Source organism: Pogoniulus pusillus, chromosome 9 (assembly GCF_015220805.1).
Source record: "Pogoniulus pusillus isolate bPogPus1 chromosome 9, bPogPus1.pri, whole genome shotgun sequence".
NCBI lineage: Eukaryota > Metazoa > Chordata > Aves > Piciformes > Lybiidae > Pogoniulus > Pogoniulus pusillus.
Window position 1 is genome coordinate 23,315,576 of NC_087272.1, and position 21,520 is coordinate 23,337,095.

The following is a 21,520-nucleotide window of genomic DNA, read 5'->3' on the forward strand; positions in this document are numbered from 1 at the left end:
CTGGAGTGTGTTAAGATGGATTCTTCAGAAAATTTTACTTTCCATATTTTAGTGTGATTTTGAAAGTTTAAAACTGGCTATTCCTCTATAATACTGACAGAAGAGCCCAACCCTGAACCATATCGAGGGGTGCTCAGGGCAAACATGGCTAACATGCTGTAAAATTTCAGTCTGAGGGAGAATGTCCTACTGACCTAACTAGCTGAAATACTAAAATATAAAAATCAGTATTGATGAGGAAACCTTAGCCCAAACACTGAACAGTATGAAGGTAAAATACACACTGTTGATTAAAGCTGATGAATAAATATAACCATTGCATTTTGCTACCTGGGAAGCTAGTGTAACTGTTGCTTAGACTATTGAATATTGCTTAATTCTAGAACTAGCAATACTAAAAATGAGCAAAGGTATTTTAAGAATAACTCTGGTTCCTAGAACACACAGCTTTGGTTTACATGGTAAATTCGTAATTATTTGTATGCACAGTATATTACATCTCTCTTTCCTTTCTTCTCCTTTCCTTGGCTATTTTAACACTTCCAGTTTTCAGTCTGATATTATATTTTCCAGAATTTAATTTCCTTTTCCGTTTGTTTCACTGTGATGCCTTATGATATGCAACATTCACTGGAATTACAAAAAACCCAAAATTATCAGACCCTTACAATTACGCAAAGCTCCTTTTTACACACTTGTATTATCATAAAAATAGGAAAATATGGCACAGACAATAGCAGTCCCAAACACTTCTTATATAATACTTTGTTCCTCTTTGCTGAATATGCCAGTGGCCAGCAACTTAAATACCTCCTAAGCACTTTTCTATTTGATTATATCTGTGTTTAGTATTTTCAGTTCCATGACCTGTAGTTCCTCCATTGCCTGCTGTTACAGTTCCCTATACAATTTTCTTTACATACAAAGTTAAATGTGAAGCTTACTCGCCCCTCCTTTCATTCCCTGTGGTAAACAATTAGCGTTCAGTATCCAGTTACCTTGTAACAGGACAGCAAAAGTCAGGGTTAGCCAAGCCCCAAGCACTTGCATAAAACAAACAGAGCAGATAAACAAGAAAAAGGTATTTTAGAACATCTGATAAGAGTGTATCAAGAACAAAAATAGCTTCAACACCCTTGTGTTAACCCATGCAAGACAATAAAGTGCCACTAACATAGTATGCATTTATATTACAGCTAGGAAAATAACCCCAGGCAAACAAACAAACCAAACCCCCCCCCAGTTTAGAGCTAGAACATCACAAACGGCATCAGTTTAGCACATTTCTGTACTTGGTTTCCGAAATGGCTGCTATACTAACCTTGGCTGGTCAGAATACCCCAGCTAGCTTTTCGTTTCGCAGGACACTCCCCTACACTTGCTAGGCGTCTTTTGGGGAGATTCTGGTTTGTGTTTGTTGTCATTCTTTGTTTCTCGAAGAAAGCCTGTCTTTCATTAGTGCAGGTACTCTGGTCTGACGAACATCCACAACATTATGTCTACTACCTTTTTTTCCTCCTCTCGCTTTTTCACAAAGAATCTTGCTGTACTTAGTGTAGAATGCCTACAACACTCAAATCCATTCAGTAACATTTACTAGCTTGGACTAGTGAGTACGTAGTGGGGGAAGGGAAGAACTGCTCCAGCATTTGCTATTTTTAAAACAGGGAAAGAAGAATCAGCTTAGCTACAGCATGAGTCTTAACTATTTACATGGATTTAAATGGAGAGGTGTTAATTTTTTAATCATTTAGTAATAATAACAACAAAAAACCCAGATTCTTAAAGCATAAATATTCAATGCATTGTTACTTGAATAACAAGCAACTCTCAAAAAAGAAACATTAAAACTGCTTTATCAGAATGGCAATTCTTTTATTAATAGAAGGATAATTATTACTGCATCAAGCTTTACTCGTATGTAACTCTGCAGTTGAAAAGAGATTTTGAAATTCAGAAGAATCCATGAAGCTATGAGATATTTCTGTGGTTTTTGAAGTGTTTTTTATGTGTTTTTGTGATTTTAGTAGGGTTTATTTTTTAATGGCTTTTCGATGGAGGGGTTGATTTGTTTTGGTGTTTTTTTTCTGTTTACGTTTGCTCTGTTTGTGGATTTTTTTGAATTTTGTTGTTGTTGTTTGGTTAGTCGTTTTGCTGAGGTGGGTTTTTTTTATATAAGAGATAAGGTATCCTACAGCCACCAACTAGAAACTACATCCTCAAGAAATAAAAGCATAGTTTGACTAACTAAAACTAACAAAAAAAAAAAATGATTAGCACATTTCACTGGTTACTTTGAAAGTCTGATCCAATTAAGCAAGTGAGGCTTTAGAATCTTGTCAGAAGGAGGTCAGACAGTTTGCTTTTTTAAAGAAATACATATAGTAGCAAAAAAGGAAGGCAACAAATTACTATCAACATCTTTTTTTGTTTGCTACTATGTATGACACTAACACAACAGAAGCATGCAGGGAGAAACAATCTGTGATAAAATCCCAGCATGAATTCCAGAAAGAGGACAGACATTTCTCTGTATCAATAACATGTACAGCTGACACCTTTACCTCCCCCCCCCCCCCTTCATTTCCTCACTGTCTACTTCTACTGATTTAAAAAAGGCCTTTGCAAATTTTTTAAAATGAAGTTAACATTTCTGGGTTTCATTAGTACTACTCCTTTCAGATACCTGGCAAAAATTAAACCCTAAGATACTGAAATAACATACAGTTATTTAATTAAATGTTCCACATCCTTTTTGTTTTTCTTAAAGAAAAAAACAGAATCAAGATTATAGCTGAGTAGGATAAAGGGTAGAAGAAAGAGCAGCTGCAAATTTCACCTTGAAATTACAGCACATGAGAACTGCCTTAATGGAACGGCACTCTTTACAGAACAGAAGCAGGTGGGCTACTGCTATTCTCACAAGAGAGAACAAGATGGTCCCAGACTTTCTACTGCTTTATCTAGCTGAATGAACTAGAATATCTCACGGACTGAAATGAACACTTCTACACATCCAGCAATCAGACTCTGAAACTAAGCCTTGAACAGAGCTTTTTAAAAAGGACCCTTTATGAGAGCACATTATATATGTATCACTTCAATGCTAGAATTACTTGATAAATTGTAGTGTTTTGTTCAAGTGAAAAAATACTGAAAAATTAACAGGAAAGCTCATTAAAAATAAGTATAAAACTGTCTGTGTCAGGAAGACAAGAGGACTGTTCTCCAAGTGAGAAATAACTGATGACAATGTGCCATCTTCAAGGTAAAAGTACTAGTATAGGATTCTCTATTCCAGAGACACTTGCCACTCATTATTAAGTTACTTCCTTATTAAGAATACTTTTGAGAACATCAGAATGCAATGTATAAAAATGTGCACTTTTTTCCCCACACTTTAAAGCCAAAGCTCATCCCATTCAGGACTCTACAAGCAACTTTTCACTGAATTCTGCTAGGCACAACCACTCATCCTCCAGGCAAAAGCCATTTAAAAAAAAATGTATCATAACAGTACACATATAAAAGCAAACAAAAACAAGACACCAAAAAACCCACAAAACCAAAACCAACTGCATAAAAAAACAAATCAAAGAAGCCTAGACAAGAACCAAAAAAAACCCCACACCAACCAACCAACACAAACAAAACTGAAATCAATGAAGTGAATATCAGAAATTTTACAATGTATTTGAATTATAGTTGAGATGATGTAGTTAAAACTTTGCTATTTCACTTCCACCTCCACCATGGAATTGCTGTATGATGTTCCACAAGACAGCCATCCATGCACTGGGTTACACGAACTACAAAAATAAAAATCAGTATCTCTCAACTTCATTACATAATGAAATTATTAATATTTGAAACTACTTGGGCTTGGTGTCAGATTCTGTAATAACAGATTTTTCTACACAGAAGACACTGAAACTTGCCCCAAATCCACCATAAAACCTCTAATGGAAATATAAATATGTAGAAAATGCAGTATGCCATTACTTCTCCTGTCTTGCCATGCAAGATATTAGGGACAGTATTTAGATTATAATTACTCATGGAGCTGTGCAGCTACCTGCAAGAAAGCAGCCAGAGGAAGGGCATGAGATTAAGGAAACCAGAAGATTTTACTGGCGTGTTTGGAATTTTGAATGAACTCAGCAGATAAGCTTTAAATAAACCACTACATTCCACTTCATTAATAATTAGTTCTATTCGACTTTTAGAGCCATGGGGAAGAACTATTAAAGGAAACTTCTAAATTATTTTCTTCACAATCTTTTTTTTCCTAGATTTTTGTTTTTTAAAATGTCATTAGAGTTTCAACACTTCTACATGAGTAAAGAGCTCTAAGTTTAGTTTACAGAGGCAGCAGTTCTTAACAGATGGGAATGAAAATGGAAACAAATTTTTGTCCCTCCTTTTGGATGAGGAATTAATTCTATTTTGAAGACTGTTCTTAAGGCATTAAGGATGCAATTATGCTAGCACCAAAAAAGCTCTTAATGAAAACAATAAAAAAAACCCAGACACTTTTCAATACATGATGCAGCCCAAAGCAATACAGTCTGCACTCTAATAACAACAATTTATCTTAGGAAAAAAAATAGACAACATTGTTCTATTTTCAGAAGTCTCAGATCAGCATTTGTGTGCAACATTCCTTAAGCCAACTAACTGGTAAGCTGTCTCACTTTCCAAATTCTTCAGTATTTTCAGATGCACTCTGCTTTTATAAAGAGGATTATTATGGAGTCACAATAACTGCACAGAACCTGCCACACTAAATTCTGGAGCAGGACTAGAAGCTGCCTCTTCCTGCTGAACCTGAAATGGTAGAAAGGCTCCCTAGATTTCACTTCCAGTGTCCCAAGAGCTGCCTGTCATTTGACATTTCCAGAAATGACCAAGCAGAGGTCTTTAACATTCTTTGCTGCAGAAGAAGCCATGATAATTCAAGTTTTAGAAATAACTACAGAATTGTGGTTACTGACAACAGCATAGCATCCTAAAAGGCTACAGTAGCCACTATTATACTCAGCAGTGCCAACTCAATGACAAGGAACTTAAATCTGCCATAAAAGCACAGAGACTAAGCTCTACAGCAGGACAGGGAAAGACTGGAACAATTTTTTTTCCTAAACAGACTGTTTCATCAAGCCATACTTCATGGCTGATACAACAATAAATCATCAACTGTCAAAACAACTTGAGCATTACCCAGGTATCATCAACCAAGTAGTCTGTGCTCCACATCTTGACAATTGCCAGCAGACAGGCACACAGTACTTAAAATATAATTAGTTATTTAGGTATAAAGTGGCATTGCTCCGTGCCACTATAAAGCACTAAAAAAGCCTGTTACATACACCTGTTCTCTATACAGTATCATTACTGTCCTTTAGCTGGAAAGATGAGTTAGCAGTAGTAGTACCATTACTACTACTGATGTAGCAACAGCATGAATGGCTAGTAATTTTCCCACCTCTTCCAGTGAGATTTTACAGTTATTTGGCCTTGTGTCTGTGTATGCTGGGAATCAGAATGGAAAGTTAACAAAAGATTTTGAATTCTGATATGCTAAAGGCTCTGTCAGTTCCCACAGAAGTGAAATAGGGAACAATGACACTTTTAGTACATTTCTTGGCTTATGGATTTGCAACTTGTACCCACCAAATCTCTTCATGCAGACAGGCAGTGGTAACAGAATATTTGCTAGTGGTGGGCTAAAGTAAAAAAAAAATCACAGCACTCAAGCTGATGAGTCCAACCAAAACAGTTACCAGCCTGGGCTTCAGATATAGACAGAAAAGAAAGACAGATAGCATGAGACTAGTAGTCAGAATGGGAGTGGCACAGAGAACCATAGAGTGAATCTTCAGACAATTGCCATGAGACAACAGCTGTAAAGAGAGATATCTATTGCAAGACAGACTAGACATAGCAAAGAGTAACATCCACTAGTGCAACAGATGCAGCATACCATAATGGATTTATGACCAACCAGCCAGCATTGCTGCAGTCATGAATAGAGTTCAGTACTTAGGCACGTAGTGCATTCCCCCAAAGCCATCATTGCTGGCAGAAGTTCACTCACTGCTTGCCTGCATTGCAAATGTTTGAGAACATTCTCTACAAGACAGGAGTATGAACAGCAGAATCCTGGCCATAACAAGTCTACGGCTGAGGGAAGGCACAGCACCTTCAGGGAGCTATGCTATTTTGGTCTTCCCCTGTGCAGATGCTGTGTTTGAGCTTTCCCCAGTCCAGTACTTGAGTTTCCTAACAGCTTTTCTTCAAGAATAGTTGTCTTTAAGGCCTTGCAGGCAGATTGTTGCAGGATTAGCTATTATATCTTATCACAATGCACCTTTACAAATCTAGGGTGTCTCTTGGTTCATTCTAAGCAAGTGCCTCCAGGAGATTTTGAAGTAACTCTTCTGAGGCAGTTATTTGTCATACTAGGCAAAGCTAGCATAGAAGAGAAGGTGACGAGCTCCATCAAAATACATCCCTCCTGAACTTTCAAAAAGAAACATTCAGATTATCTTAAGAATTTCTTCACCATTAGCTTATGTGCTGCATATGAAAACAAATGCTAAATATAGTGCCTTACACCAAGTGGTATGGTGAGTAAGTATGCCATACAATATTCCTGTCATTACTAAATGAATCTCTATTGTATCCAGGAAGCTAGTAAAGGTCTTATATGTTTTTTATTAATAGAACTATGATCTCTGTGGAATGCAAGTTGAGAAAATGCCTCATGCCTATCTTCCCTACCTAACAACTGTTGCTGAGTGACATTATCAATTGCAACTTCTTAGAATAATGGGGAAAATTGCTCTAATTATTCACTACGGTCCAGAATTAATGAAGCTTTCCAAATAGTAGGTCTCTAAGAGTGAAATACAGTATTAGTTCTCATTTATAAATTGCATTTCGTGGACTGGTTGCTTGGGTTCACTCAAGCACTGTTTGAAGTACATGAAAAAGAAGGCAATAGAAGACTTCATGCTATCTACAAGCCTTATAATCCTGAGAGGAGGTAGGTAGCTCAGTCTTGAACTACCACAACCCCATGTATGGCTTAATTTAGAGTAACAAAGAATAACCAGTGTACCGAGCATTCCTACCATGCCAGGCCAAGACAGAGCAAACATGACCAGCTCACAACTTGCCACATTCATTTTAAAATATTATTTTAAATATACTTAGAAGAAGTCAGGACATATTATTCTCTCCAGTTCTGCAAAAAGCAGTTCTGCTTTGTGAAGCTATACTTAAATACCAAAAAACCCTGCATCCAGTTCTGGAGCCCCCATTACAAGAAGGACGTGGATGTGCTGGAGCACATCCAGAGAAGGGCCAAGAGGATGACCAGAGGGCTGGAGCAGCTCTCCTATGAGGATGGACTGCAAGACTTGGGGCTGTTCAGTCTGAAGAAAAGGCTCCCAGGTGATCTTATTGTGGCCTTTCAGTATCTGAAGGGGGCCTACAAAATGTTGGGGAGCGACTTTGCAGGATACCAGGGAGTGACAAGACTAAAGGGAATGGAACAAAGCTGGAGATGGGTAGGTTCAGGCTGGACATGAGGACGAAGTTGTTGAGCATGAGAGTGGTGAGAGCCTGGAATAGGTTTCCCAGGGAGGCGGTTGAGGCCCAGTCCCTGGAGGTGTTTAAGGCCCCGTCCCTGGAGGTGTTTAAGGCCAGGCTGGATGGGGCTGTAGCCAGCCTGATCTAGGGTAGCGCGTCCATGCCCATGGCAGGGGGGTTAGAACCAGATGATCCTTGTGGTCCCATCCAACCCTGACTGATTCTATGAAATTACAAATGCAAATTTTACCTTCAAATAACTTTCAAGTATTACTTTAAAACAGTAGTTAAGCATCAAGTAGCAATCTATAAAAAAAAAAAGCAGAGTTGACAAAACCTAGGATATTAAAAAGCACATGCTCTAAGAACTACTTAGCTTGCAAATCAAACCCCAAGTATCTGTATAAGTACATGACTAGTTGGTTGTGATTTTTGCTATAGTAACTTATGTAAAATTATTCTTTTGTAAGAAAGTTCCTCTACACCACCCTCTGCTTGCACCTAAAAATATTTTGACAGTTATTGACTATCAAGCTTAATTTTGATAAAACAGGCTTTTTGCCTTATAAATGTATATGAACAAGAACTATACCTCCTTCTATAAAGCTGTCTGTATTATCAAAGTATGGACACTTCCATACAAACCAAACTCTTACCAGTATTTTTAAGTAGAGTTTCTATCTTGCAGACCCAAACAACTTGACAATTAATTAACTTTTAACATTGTGTACACACTTTTAAATCATTTAATTCCACAGAACTACTACCTCATTCTAAAGAAACAGAACTATAAAATTCAGCTGAAGCTCCAACTCAGTTCTTGTCTTCACAGAGCCATGATGTGCTCTGTGGTGGTAGGTGGTAAAGCAGGAACAGTCTAAAGGTTTCTTTTGATCCTCTGGTTTACATCCAGCAAAAGCTATACAAAGGGCTGAATTATTAACTTGTCATAGGTCTGAAAACAGAGTGAGAGAAGAAATTTTGCTATGTAGATCACTGTCACTGCAGACAGCCTGCTAGGAGCTAGTTATACCCAAAGGTGAGTTGAAAAGAACTTAGTTTTTGCAGTTCAGTTTGCAGGGCACAGAATTTTTAAATGGAATAAACATATATGTGCTGTAATTCTTTTCCATAGAGAAATTAATGGAATGTTGACTTTAAATTCTCTAGCATAATAAATAAGTACATGTTCACTCCAACACAGTAGAAAAAGAAAAGCTAGGCACCATAACATTTTTAGAGCACAGCTACAGTCCCCAGTTGCAAAGCACTCTGCTCTGAACAACTAATCAGTTCTTTTCAATTCAGTGGGGCAAGTATGTATATACCAGTGTTCACAAAATTAATGTCAAAGCTAAAAATAATCCTCTAAATTGGACCTTCATAATAGAATGGCTCATTTTCTTCATTTAGTTCTTTTTTTTTAGTAATACCACTGACTTCACTTCAGAAATAATTTAGTTTTGATAATTTATTAAGATATGGGTCTTTGACTCCATTTCAAATGTAAGAGAGCACTGAGTTCTGTCCTGCATTTGATGCTGTTCAGTTTTTTAATACTGAGAATGGTAGCTTGTCATTTTTATTTTCATAAAATCAGTAGATGACACTAAGGTGCAGGTGCTGCAACTCCTCAGAAGGAAACAATTCAATATATACTTGAGTAAAATGGAAAGACTGTCCAATATCAGAAGCATGAAGATAGTTGAAGGCCAGTACAAAAAGGGTTACACACAGAAAGGAAAAAGCAGATGCATAGTACAATGATTCTGTTTTAACATGGGGTTTACAGCAGGCTACAGACTGTATCCTTAGTACTTTACCAATGGGGGAGAAAAAAAAGACACAAAAAAGCATCATTCCAGAAGGTATTACATAGGGTATCATATATATGGCACATGACATAACTGTTCCACTTTTATACAACTAATGCTTCCACTGGGTGCACTAATAAAGTCTCAGCTGGAGCACTCAGTTTAACATAGGGAATTAGACATCCATAAAGATGTCTATGAACTGTATATGAGCTGGCACAAGTCAAAAGGAGAGCAACTACAGTAATTCCAGGTCTAGGAAATAAGATGCAGGAAGACAGACTAAGTTAAATTCTTCCTTCTTTATTCTAGAAAAGATAAGACCAGTAGTGTTAGGATGATGCCTAATAATAGTCTTGAAATTGATTATTTTTCAAGCATGAAAAAAACAGATAAATATCATATGCATGTCTTATGCAGAAAGAAATATTTAGGTAGGTCTTGGGGAAAGTGGGAAACATTCCAGTGACAAGAACAGAAAAAATTGCAACTGGTTGCTTAAGCACACTGCAGAAATCACTATTACTGACCACTTAAAAAACTGATTGGACAAACATTTGCCAGACAGTCCATGTATATCACATCTTAGAGTATCCAAATTACCTCCCAGGTACCTTTCAGCTGTACATAAGAAAGGTTTTGCTCTGACTTCACAAATTAATGTGACTAATAAATAGTAGAGATCTTATACACACTTTTTTGGTGTTACTTGATGCTAAACACTGATCTAGTTCTTACACCTCAATGCCACATAGACAGTACAATAACTTCTAATTAATGACTGGGATACTATCCCACTTCAACTGCTCACATATATGAGACCCAAAGCATAGATTTAACACAGAAGGTGGGCGACTATCTGTACTAGAAAGAAAATATTCCTGAAATACTGAATAATTAGTAAGGAAACTAGTTATATTTTCTATCTAGCAATGAGACCCCAGTAGACAGATAACATGGGAAAAGCCATCTCTTTGTATTCACTGAAGAACAAAACACAGTCTCAAATCTAGTACTGATCTATGTACCTTCAGTATGATGAAAGGAATTCCAGTAACTACTACTACTCAGTACCTAAAGATCCTCAGTTATATAGGTTTTGTAGAGAAAAAGCTTTTTTTAACTCAAAAGCTCAGTTGAAATAATGCCTGTGTCTAGTAGAACATTATTTCCAAAGGCTCAAAATTATAGCACTCAGTCCTTGCCAAGCCACTACAAGGGCAAAAAAGTAGTTTTGCAGTATTTCAAGCAAACTGAAATACCAGAACTAACAGAACTTTGAGACTTTGTGATCAGGTTAAAGCTAAAAGATAAGCATTTTCTCTAAGTAGAATTTCTTCTTTAAACACTATAAACTTCAATTAGGCAATGACAGGCTACTCTCTTTTCTGCTGAAGCTTCTCTATTGCTTCCAAAAAACACAAGACAAGATCGTTAAATAGGAGGACTTTCACAGCTTTATTTTATCATTTAACATTACGAGATATGACTTTACTTATTGTGCATCTTCTAGATACTACACTGGACAGGATTTTCTTACATGGTATTGTATGAACTTTACTGAGGTATCTCCGTGCTGCATTTCACAAACATAAACTAAATCCCACAGCATGGTGTGAGTTGAGTCAGTATCATGCTCCCTTACATAAACATACAACAAAGATGTAGAAGAGATGAAGGACTCATTTTGAGCACCCTTATGTGCATCCCAAATAGCAAGGGCAGATCCTGTTAATCATGAGAACTGGCTGAATTTGCAGATAATGTAATATTAGCTGAATCTGTGCTTAGGCCTGTTCCAAATCCAAACTCAAACAGCGTGAGCTGGGCGGTGAAAAATTAAGACACACTGGTGCTGAGTTGTAAGAAGTAGACTTTAAGTATAGAATAGTCACATTAACTATGTTCTTTCAGTAAACCAAGCAGAATATGAGAAGCTCTACCATACAAGTCTTTAAATCAATATAAACCCCTACTAGTTGAGCAAAACAGTAATCTGCAGGAATGGTTGATGTTCAGCTTTTGTATGGGCCAACTACTAGAATGCTGAATAGGTATTTATTCAGATGTAATAGTTCAGACGTTTGAAGAATGACCAAACTAAAGACTTCTGGATTCACCGACAAGTAACACTGTAGAGACTATTCTACTTTCCAACCTGATGCATGTTATTGCCTTCCCTCTATTTTTTTTCCATTCTTTTACTTCCTTACTCAGATTCCATATCAGTTGCTCCAGAACAAGCTGACTAAGATCTAGCCAGTAGCTTTTGACAAAAAAATAAAGAGTTTTGATTCTAAATGAGGGCAACTACATTCACTGCAAGTGTTTTCTCCCTGTGGGACAGATAGTTCTTCCCATTGTACTGTGGTTAAATACACATACAGTAACAGACCCCTACATATGTGCATACATACATATATATATAGGTTTGGTTTTGGTTTTTTTTTTTTCATAGAATCAACCAGGCTGGAAGAGACCTCCAAGATCATCCAGTCCAACATAGCACCCAGCCCTATCCAGTCAACTAGACCATGGCACTAAGTGCCTTATCCAGTCTTTTCTTCAACACCTCCAGGGATGGTGACTCCATCACCTCCCTGGGCAGCCCATTCCAATGGCAAATCACTCTCTCTGGGAAGAACTTCCTCCTAACATCCAGCCTAAACCTTCCCCCAGCACAACTTGAGACTGTGTCCCCTTGTTCTGTTGCTGGTTGCCTGGGAGAAGAGACCAACCTTCACCTGGCTGCAGCCTCCCTTCAGGTAGTTGTAGACAGCAATGAGGTCACCCCTGAGCCTCCTCCAGGCTAAACAACCCCAGCTCCCTCAGCCTCTCCTCAAAGGCCTTGTGTTCCAGGTCTTTCACCAGCCTCATGGGCCTTCTCTGGACATGTTCCAGCACCGCAACATCTCTCTAGAACTGAGGAGCCCAGAACTGGACACAGGACTCAAGGTGTGGCCTGACCAGTGCTGAGTACAGGGGAAGAATAACCTCCCTCGTCCTACTGGCCACACTGTTCCTGATCCAGGCCAGGATGCCATTGGCGCTCTTGGCCACCTGGGCACGCTGCTGGCTCATGTTCAGCCTACTATCTACCAGTACCCCCAGGTCCCTTTCTGCCTGGCTGCTCTCATGTGTAACATTTCAAATTATATGATCTACATACTCAGATGTAAATATCCTGGGTTTCAGAACAATTTTGCAAAGAATACATAATTTAAATCCTGTAGCAGCTAACACGTGCTTCAGGGTCTAAGCCTCTCTTTGGTTGACAGACTGAAATATGTACACACAAAATGTCTAACTTTTGTCTCAACACTGAACTTAAAAGATATTTACATTTGAAATTGGATCTGTCTTGTTTTTACACTTTCCCCTTTGCATTTAACTTGTGTTACTCTTACTTGCACTACCTAGAGACAAGTGGTAAATGTGGCAAAAGGCAAGACAAGTCTTCTTGTCTTGATGCTGTCCCGGAATACAAGGAACATCAATCAAAGACAAGAGAGGCACCAGGGATCCCAAGCTGAGAAAATACACTGCTCAGTCATGTACTAATACACCAAAATTGAGAAGAGAGAGTTTTCTGCATTTTGTGACCTAGAAAAAAAAAATGAATGAAAATGGTACTGGTTCACCCCAGATGAGCAGGGGGAGTTGTACCCAGCTCTGCCAAGGACCTGCTTCAGCAAAAAGAAAATTGTTACAGGAGCTTTCAACTCACTAAAATTTGATGAGTTTCTTCTACACAGATGTCCAGTAGCTCACCTTGAAAAACAGCAAGCTTCTTGATATATGCTGTGGCTGTAACTCAAAGTATGCAAAGACTGTATCTTCTCAGATAAATTATTATACAAAGAAATTAATTCAATTAAGAAGTAATTCTCAAAAATACCTAGACTAGTTTCTCTAAAGTGCTGTAAAATAAACACATGTACTGTGGAAAATTTCAACCACAAATGTATAAGCTGGGGAACCTCAGAAGCAATCTGAAAAATTGTCTTAGATTCAGAAGTACCAGCAATCTTAAATACAGCCATCCTAACCATAAGACCCTCTCTTAACAGGACACTGGATGCAATATTTCAGTTCTGAGTTTAATAATCTAAAAAGAAGCCAAAAAAACTCAGCTACCAACAAAACAGACAAACAAAAAAACCCAAACCAACAAAGAAAAGCAAACAAAAGGCCACACCACCAGAAAAAAAAACACTCACACATGTCACCTGACAAGCTGAATATAAATGATGCTAGCAGATAAATAATTACCTGGGAAAAAAAAAACAGTAACAACAAAACCCTTAAACAGTAGTGATAAGATAGTAAGTGCAAATATACCTTGTCCTTGAGGAACTCCATAAAATTCACCAGCTATCCTTGCTGCTTCCTTACGGTTTCCTTTCACAATGTAGAAATGACTAAGTATAGCAAGGCTGATCTTCACAAAAAGTTTAAAACAAAAAAGGCAAAGTATAGTAAAGTAGACATTGGATAGCTGCTGGGCAAAAGGGCGACTCTCTTCTATGACAGTCATTGCTGCAGCACAATCTCTCTCAGTGTTTGGGTAGGGCTCTCAAACGTGTTGATAAGATCATATGGCTCCCGCCACGCACTCATGGGAACAACTGGTCCTGAGGAGAGAAAATATCAGCTGGTCATGATGCTTGCTGCTCAAAATATGACGATTATTTATACTGTACATAGTATTGAGTTCACTACCACTCCTGCTAGCCTGGTGACATTCAAGTGGGACAGAATATAACAGACACAGGTTCCCCAACTGTGGATTGTACTTGGTCCACTTAAAAGGACTATTTCATTCCAAATTTTGCATCTCTAATTAATTTAACCTATTGATACAGGCTTAAAAATACACTGTCAAAAGTATTAAGAACTAAACCATGTGCTAAACCAGGTAACTCAGATGATCAGGTTTTGGTAAAACAAGTTCTCCTGCTTTTTAAGTACAACTGGTCTTCTGTGTTACTTCATTTTATGCTAAACCACTGTTTTTCTCTTGCAAAACTAGAACCACATCAGTAAATACTTGAAATACATACTAACAAAGAAACAGAGCCTTAATATATCAGCTTTGGCAGTCTCACACTATTTAGGCTAAATATGTACTATATCTAGTACACATGGCTTATATTAAAAACAGACTATAAAAATCAAACTTCTAGATATTTTTATAAATAAGATCTCAGAACATCTAAAATTAAATTCATTTTAATGTATGTAAAATAAAATAAATGCAATAGTAAATATAAAACATGGAAGCTTTATAATGCTTATAATACACACTTCATTGCTGTGTCATAACATTTTAAACCTATGACATGTCAGGCTTTATTTCTTGGCCAGTTTTAAAGAGGGGAGTCTAAATTCCTTAGAGTTTTAAAGAATTAATTCGCTTCTGTACCATAAAGTTGTTATTCATAATCACGCAGAAATTGTTCTGTTAGTGCAATTGCTAAGTAAATAATTGTGCCTGAAAAGGTACAAACTGAGCTGCTGCAGGACAGAACTATATTCCTATCTAAGCTATAACCCTAAAATAAATGATTATGTCAGCATAGAAAAGGTGCTGTTCTAAGCTTTTGTATTTACTTTACATTTGAAGAAATAACTGGTTTTAAGTACAGTTTAAACAGCCTACCCATAGCAATCTTGAACTGAAACATCCTTTCCACTCTACCCTGGGTTCTCTTGTTTTATGGTCAGGAAAAACAAACCAAACAAACAACATTTTAGAATGTTGGCAGCTACCTACTGGGAGCAGAGGGTAGGTTCCCTGACTTCAATGAACAGGATAGCAGACATTAAGAATGTGACACAAAAAACATTTACCTGAAGGGAAAGTAGCAACAAAAAGAACATCTGATCATCTGGCTCCAGAGTAATTTATTAGTGTCAGAAAGCATAATGTGTTCTGAAAACTGCATTCAAATAAACCTATATAATTTTTTTAAAAATACATTGATAAAATGAAATGTGTTTGGAAATAAATATCAAGAATTTTTAACAGACAGGAATTGATCCGCACTTATCTGAAGAGAAACAGACATTCAGTCTTTTTCTTTCAAAGAGAAACAAAATTAGTCCACATAAAAATCAAAAGAGTAGCCAGAAAAGGCAATTAAAATGCAGTGTAAACTGTATTAATCTATGAAAAAAAAAATGCACACATCTTCTGCTAAATGTCATTTATAGACATTTTCTCATCTAGACAGAATAGGAACTGCTCTCCTCGTACCATCATTAGAAATGGGAGTACATAAAATACCAAATGAAAATCCCTTTTTATATTTGGCACATTGTTATCTGACACTGAATTGAGGTGTCATGCTTTCCGTAAGGATAAATAGGTATTATGTTCTCAGCCATCACTCCAATTTCCGTTTCTGTCATTAATAAAAACTGTATTACATTTTCCTTAGCAACACACTCAGTATTGGAATTTCTTCTCCCACATCTTAAGTACCTGCTTTGCAAATCTGCCACACAGAATACACAAGAATCATAATTACTTCATGGAAAACGTTTTTCTTCTATAGAGTGCTTTACCTGACTGTGTTTTATTTCTGACTCTACACTATGCCATCCAGTAACTTTCTCCCACACTTTGTTAATTAACAAAGTAGCCTTTGTAAAAAATCTAGATGGCAATTACTACAACTAACAGCTGGAGTTAGCAGTGCTCAGAGTTAATCTTCCTCTTACAATACTGTTTCCTGCTTATAGCTGCAGTAGATGAATCACTGAAATTCTCAGTTGTTACATTGTCTTCTTCAGATTGACTTTTTCTGTTAAAGGGTCAAGAAACAGAACAGAAATCTCTTTTGAAATTAAGGCTGTGGATGCATCTCATGTTTTGTAAGTGATCTTTTTAATGTCTCATTGATGTGTACAAGTTCTGCTTTTAGAAACAAGAAGAAAACTGAACACTAGGGTTATTCCTCTATCAAGCTTGTCTTCTCTCATAATTTTCTTAAATATAAACTACATACAAATGAAAGAAATTACAAGTTCTGAGAATTTCATTTCACATGTACTCGAAAGAAGCTGGCAAATTACTCTCCTAATAATATTTTTTACTTCTTTAAAGCTTTATAACTTAAGTGTCCCAGCTTAGCTGGAAACTCCCAACTGCTCAGAGCAACTGACTTTATCTTAATCTAAGGCTCTGCTGTACTAAAGCCCTGCCTATAATTGCCATTACAGGATGTTGGCATGCCCATGCTACCAGGCATCCAGTCATGGAAACAGAACTGTTCAGATTTTAACACTTCTATGGCATTTTGGAAGAATCAACAACGAGAATATTGAGACTTAAACATAAAATTGCTGAAGCAGGCCCATGCAGACTAGATCCAGGATCAAAAAGCTGCATGTTGCAAGAGAAATCAGAAAGTAGAAGTGTAAGTTAATTATAACGATTGGAGAGTCAATGTGACACCACTAAAGAGTGCAAAAAAATGACATGCTATGCATTGCAAATTTATAATTGCACGGCAACATCAAGCAATTGGAATATGGTCTAGCAGCAGTGCAGAATACTGAGAGCTTCCAAACAAAAATGTACTGGCAACATGTAACAATATATAACATTATAAAAGTATCAGATTACTTGAAAAAATCAATGGCTTCATCTGGACATTTATGTTTTCTGTAAAGCTTTGACTTCAGGGGATGAAATTCTCTATGTCATTTTCTCACTTGTAAAATGAGTTTAAGAAGATCACTCAAGAGGAGCATTCTGAAGATTTCATTGCTATTAACAGAACACAATACTGCAACTAATTAGGTATCTATAAATTTTAATACAACATTTGGATAACAAACCTAAATAAAACACTGAATAGTCATTCACTCAATGGCTATGAAAAGGATAGTATATAAAACTGTTATAGCATTTAAGACTTTATCATAGCACATAGCAAAATGGCAAAAGGCCACGCTGCAGGTAAACATTAGTTTTTGTTGGTTTTAAGAACACAGTAGTATTGTAAACACAGTGAACACTAAGAGCACAGTAAGACAGCTAAACATATATATATGTCAAATAAAACAGTACACTCACTTTTCTGGTATGCACTCCTCATTTCTGCCAATTAGCTATTTTAATTTTAAAACCATTTTTAAAACTACAAGTCCTGGAAATTTATGCTCATGAATTCTGTTTTTGTGTAGCTTGGTCAGTTATCACTTCCAAAGAACATAACCAGTACATTCATGATAGAAATACTGTAATTTATAATGACTACAAAAGTTGTTAATTTCAAACTCCAGTGCTCAAAGTAGCCTGCCCTTTAATGCTTTTACTGTGTGGTGGCCAAGTGTAGAAAGTATTCAGTGGTGGCACCTGTCTATGCTAATTCAAAACCATTTACCCATAACCTTTTTAAAAAACACATACATTCTATCTTCTATAATTAATTATATAACCACATTAACAAATTATGTTATTCTGGCAGATTTTCCTCAACACCCTAGAAGACCAGAGTGCTTAGTTTTCAGTAAGGCAAGAAACACAAGAAAAATTCCACAACAGATATATAGTCTTTGAAAACAGTTTTTATTAGTAGACCTTAAAACCCTTAGAATTATTATTTCTTTATAGCCTATACTGAATGTTTAGTTCTGGAAAATATGCTTCTGATTAAATCTTTCAAAGTAATATCCTTAAATTAGCCTAATACAGGCTGTAGAACAGTAATTCTACTCTCAGCATAAATTGTTAGTTTGTCCAAATAGTTTTCATCGGTATTTTGGAGATGCATCTACATGTCTGAAAGTAAAAATTTTTTTTCAAGACAATACATGCAATGAAGTATAAGGAATTATCTGGATGACATTTCATCTGCATGTCTTTCTCCATATATAAGAGATTTGGCTAAAAATACCAAGCAGTTATAGTCATTCCGGTTCCGAAATTTCTGCCTAAAAACGAGTATCACAGAAGATAATTTAATGAAATGGGATGCCAGGCAGAGGAATGGGAACACTGAAAGTGTCCTGAAAAACACATTATTGGTGTTTTTATATTATAGGTGCTCTGAAAAATACATCATTTTACAAAACCTATCAGAAGAAACTTCTGAAATAATGACTTTGAAACAGAGAGAGTTTAAAATAAAATCACTAAGAAGCCACTAGTTCTAGTACCTCGTTTTTGATGTAAACACACAGTGCCTTGTGAAGGACCCAAAAATGCTGAGAAGCCTGAGTTACTAAAAAGGCCATGTCTTAGCATGAATACCTGCAGACTTGTATTTCAATAGATGTATGGAATGCTAATCCTCAGTACTTCAACTTTTATCTGATTCACCTAAAGTTAGTGAAAGATGTTGATGTTGTTTCTTCCTCGTGTATGTTCGTTAAGCAATTTCCCCCATCATTTTCTAGTCAAAGGATTTAAATTGAATAAATCTCAACACAGAGTATTATGTTCAACACATTCAACTAAAAGTCCCTGCTGCTAGCAACATTACCGTAAGAGTATGCTCGATCTGCTTAGTCAGTCCATCTAATCACTGACAGTAAAGTTCTGTACAGAAGGAAAGCAGGTATAACTGACCTGCTGCTAAGAAACACAGCAAGTTTGTCCTGCAGTATTTGTTGCAATCCTCTCTGGATATCTAGAACAACCCAATTATTAAGAGTACTATAGAAGGAGATTCCAAAATTAAGTCATGTGCATCCTTAGAGACATGGCTAGAACCAGAAACATGTCAGACAGCAGACACACACAGCCTGCTGACAGACAAACTCTAGCAAATCTTGCCCCCTATCAGTTTTAAAAGCTATCATCTCCAGCTGCCCATTCCACTCCTCACCTTAAGCCCCAAGAAGGCCAAAGGTTCTTCCTCCTGGGCTGAATTTAACACCTCCCATTTGCAGGAATTTACAAACCATACCTCAAACTGCCAGTGATCTCAAAGCTCCTATCTGTGTGTACCATATTAGAAACCATATGATTTCAGTGGAAAAACTCATAGCAATCTCTGTTGATGGTCAGTATCAACACTTGACATTTTGCTTGGAGACAAAGGAATCAGTAACTTGAACAACAGAGTAGCAGCACCTCAACTGAAGCAAGCAAGCTAATCCCTCACAGAAAACAAATCATCAGCTGCTGACTGTTGTCAATTCTGTTGAAATGCTGACACCATAAAAAGGAACACAATGAATAGAACAAAGAGCCCACAAGATCACAATTCCAAAGTCAGATAGTTCAGGGGAAGAACAGAAGAGGAATTCTACCTTTCAGATATGCTCTTAATCCCATCTCTGACTGAGATGGACACCTGAAGGGTGTGAGAAGCAGGTTAATGGAGGTTCTCATACCCTTACATTCTGCCCTAATGAAGCTATGTTTGGAGTATTATGTCCAGTTCCAAGTTCTCCAGTTCAAGAGAGACAGGGAATAACTGCAGAGTCCCTGTCATATGTTGAGTCCTTTGCTGATATTCAATATCATGCTCCTGTCATGCCAGCCTCAAAATGAAAGTGCTGACTGATGCAAAGTACTATGGGGTTTGAAGTTCAGATTACAACATGAGAGGCTTCCGTTTCTGGTTCTGCTTTCAGTTTCCAGGTTTGGGCTGTTGGTCTTTTCTGCTACACAGGCTGTGGGGTTTCTGCAAGCAGGCTAAGGTACTTTTTTCATCTTAGCATCTCATGAAACTCTTTTTATCTCAGCTCTGAGGGTTTGCCTTAGTTTCCCTCCTGTCTGTATGGGGACAGAGATGGGGGCTTGTGAGAGCAGGCTGTGTTAACACAGAACAATCCATATTTGGTGGCAAACATAGGGCTTAAAAAGCAGCTGTCTGAAGGAAGTCTATTTTGGCAAGAGACAAAAGGGCTGAGATAACAAGAAGCAAGATAGAGAAAGGATTCAATTAAGTCTTGAGGCTTATTAAGAAAGTTTCATACAAATTTGTTTGTTTCCATATGGTGTGTTTGCTATGTTGACACATTTGTTTTCTGGGGGCAGCCGAGGTCCTCTGTGTGCTCTCTTTGGGGCTGTTTGTCACTTCAGGGAAATGGCTTAGAGCTGTGCTGGTTACTAGCATGTTATTATATAGTTACTCCATTGGCCATTTAGTTTAGGTGTAATCTCTCATAACTGATGGGCCAGGTTTTTTCCAAAGCAATAGAGAATACCACCTGGAGAGCTTCCCTGGAGCTAGACAGTTATGAGTGGCAGAGTGTGGGAGAGTACAGGCAAGTGGAACAGTGGTTCCCACATGCAGAGAACGCCACCATAGATTACTTCATAGCTTACGTTTAACATTAGGGCTAAACAGAAATGTGCCACAGATACTCAAGCTAAGTGAATACAAAGAGCATTAGCATGATATTTTTTCCTCTTCCCTTCCCTACCTTTATCTCTAAAGATTTTCCTTCCCTGAATTACAGACCTGACTCTCAGTTACAGAAGGAAAAAAAATCAGAACCACCATTACAGACCATATGCATTTCAGAATGGCCTGACAGTCCATACTTCCTTGTCTCTATTCCTTCAGTTACCACAAAGCCTTCAACTCAGGCTCCCGTTCCTACTCCCCATACTTACAGAACTGGAAACTTAAGTGTAACTGAACCACTGCTGACACCTGTTGCCCATTCAGATAAACGTGTGTTAATCAGCCTGGTATACTTGAGACACTGAAATACGAAAAACAAACAAACAACAACAAAATCAGAACCAACCCACTGTTTAGGCTCTCTCTTACCCTTCTTTTCAGACTCATAATGTTGCAGGTTCAGGGAGCAAGAACAAGAACCAGAACCAAGTAGGGGGCTAGGAAGAGGAGTTAGGGAGCCACTTCACTACATAAGCTAAGGTTTGCTAGCACAGACTTGAAATGAAATTTCAACCAATTTGGAGAAGTAAAATGAAGGACTACCTCACTCTGCAGTATGGGATCACAGAGCCATCCAGTAAGGATGTCCAGCCATGAAATGCTTCTAGAAAAGGTCATTTACATACTGAGCATATATGCAACAAAGTGAAAATGAATAGGAACATCTTATAGGAAACAAGGTACCCTATCAGTGAAAGAGAGACACAGGCACAAAGGGGAAAAAAAACAATCCTT

At 37.4% G+C, this 21,520-nt stretch overlaps 1 protein-coding gene across 4 annotated transcripts in view; it reads right to left on the reverse strand.

Moving 5' to 3' along the window:
• Positions 1 to 21,520, reverse strand: part of ASB5 (ankyrin repeat and SOCS box containing 5) — a 35,677-nt gene that overhangs the window by 13,069 nt on the left and 1,088 nt on the right. For 2 of the 4 annotated variants that reach the window (XM_064148887.1, XM_064148886.1), the window contains exon 2: positions 13,752 to 14,044. In XM_064148887.1, the coding sequence (XP_064004957.1) occupies positions 13,752 to 13,947 (196 nt within the window). In that variant the 5' untranslated portion in view covers positions 13,948 to 14,044. Of the gene's footprint in view, positions 1 to 1,321; positions 1,509 to 13,751; positions 14,045 to 21,520 lie in introns of those variants that run through there. The other 2 variants (XM_064148889.1, XM_064148888.1) reach the window with 2 other exon arrangements.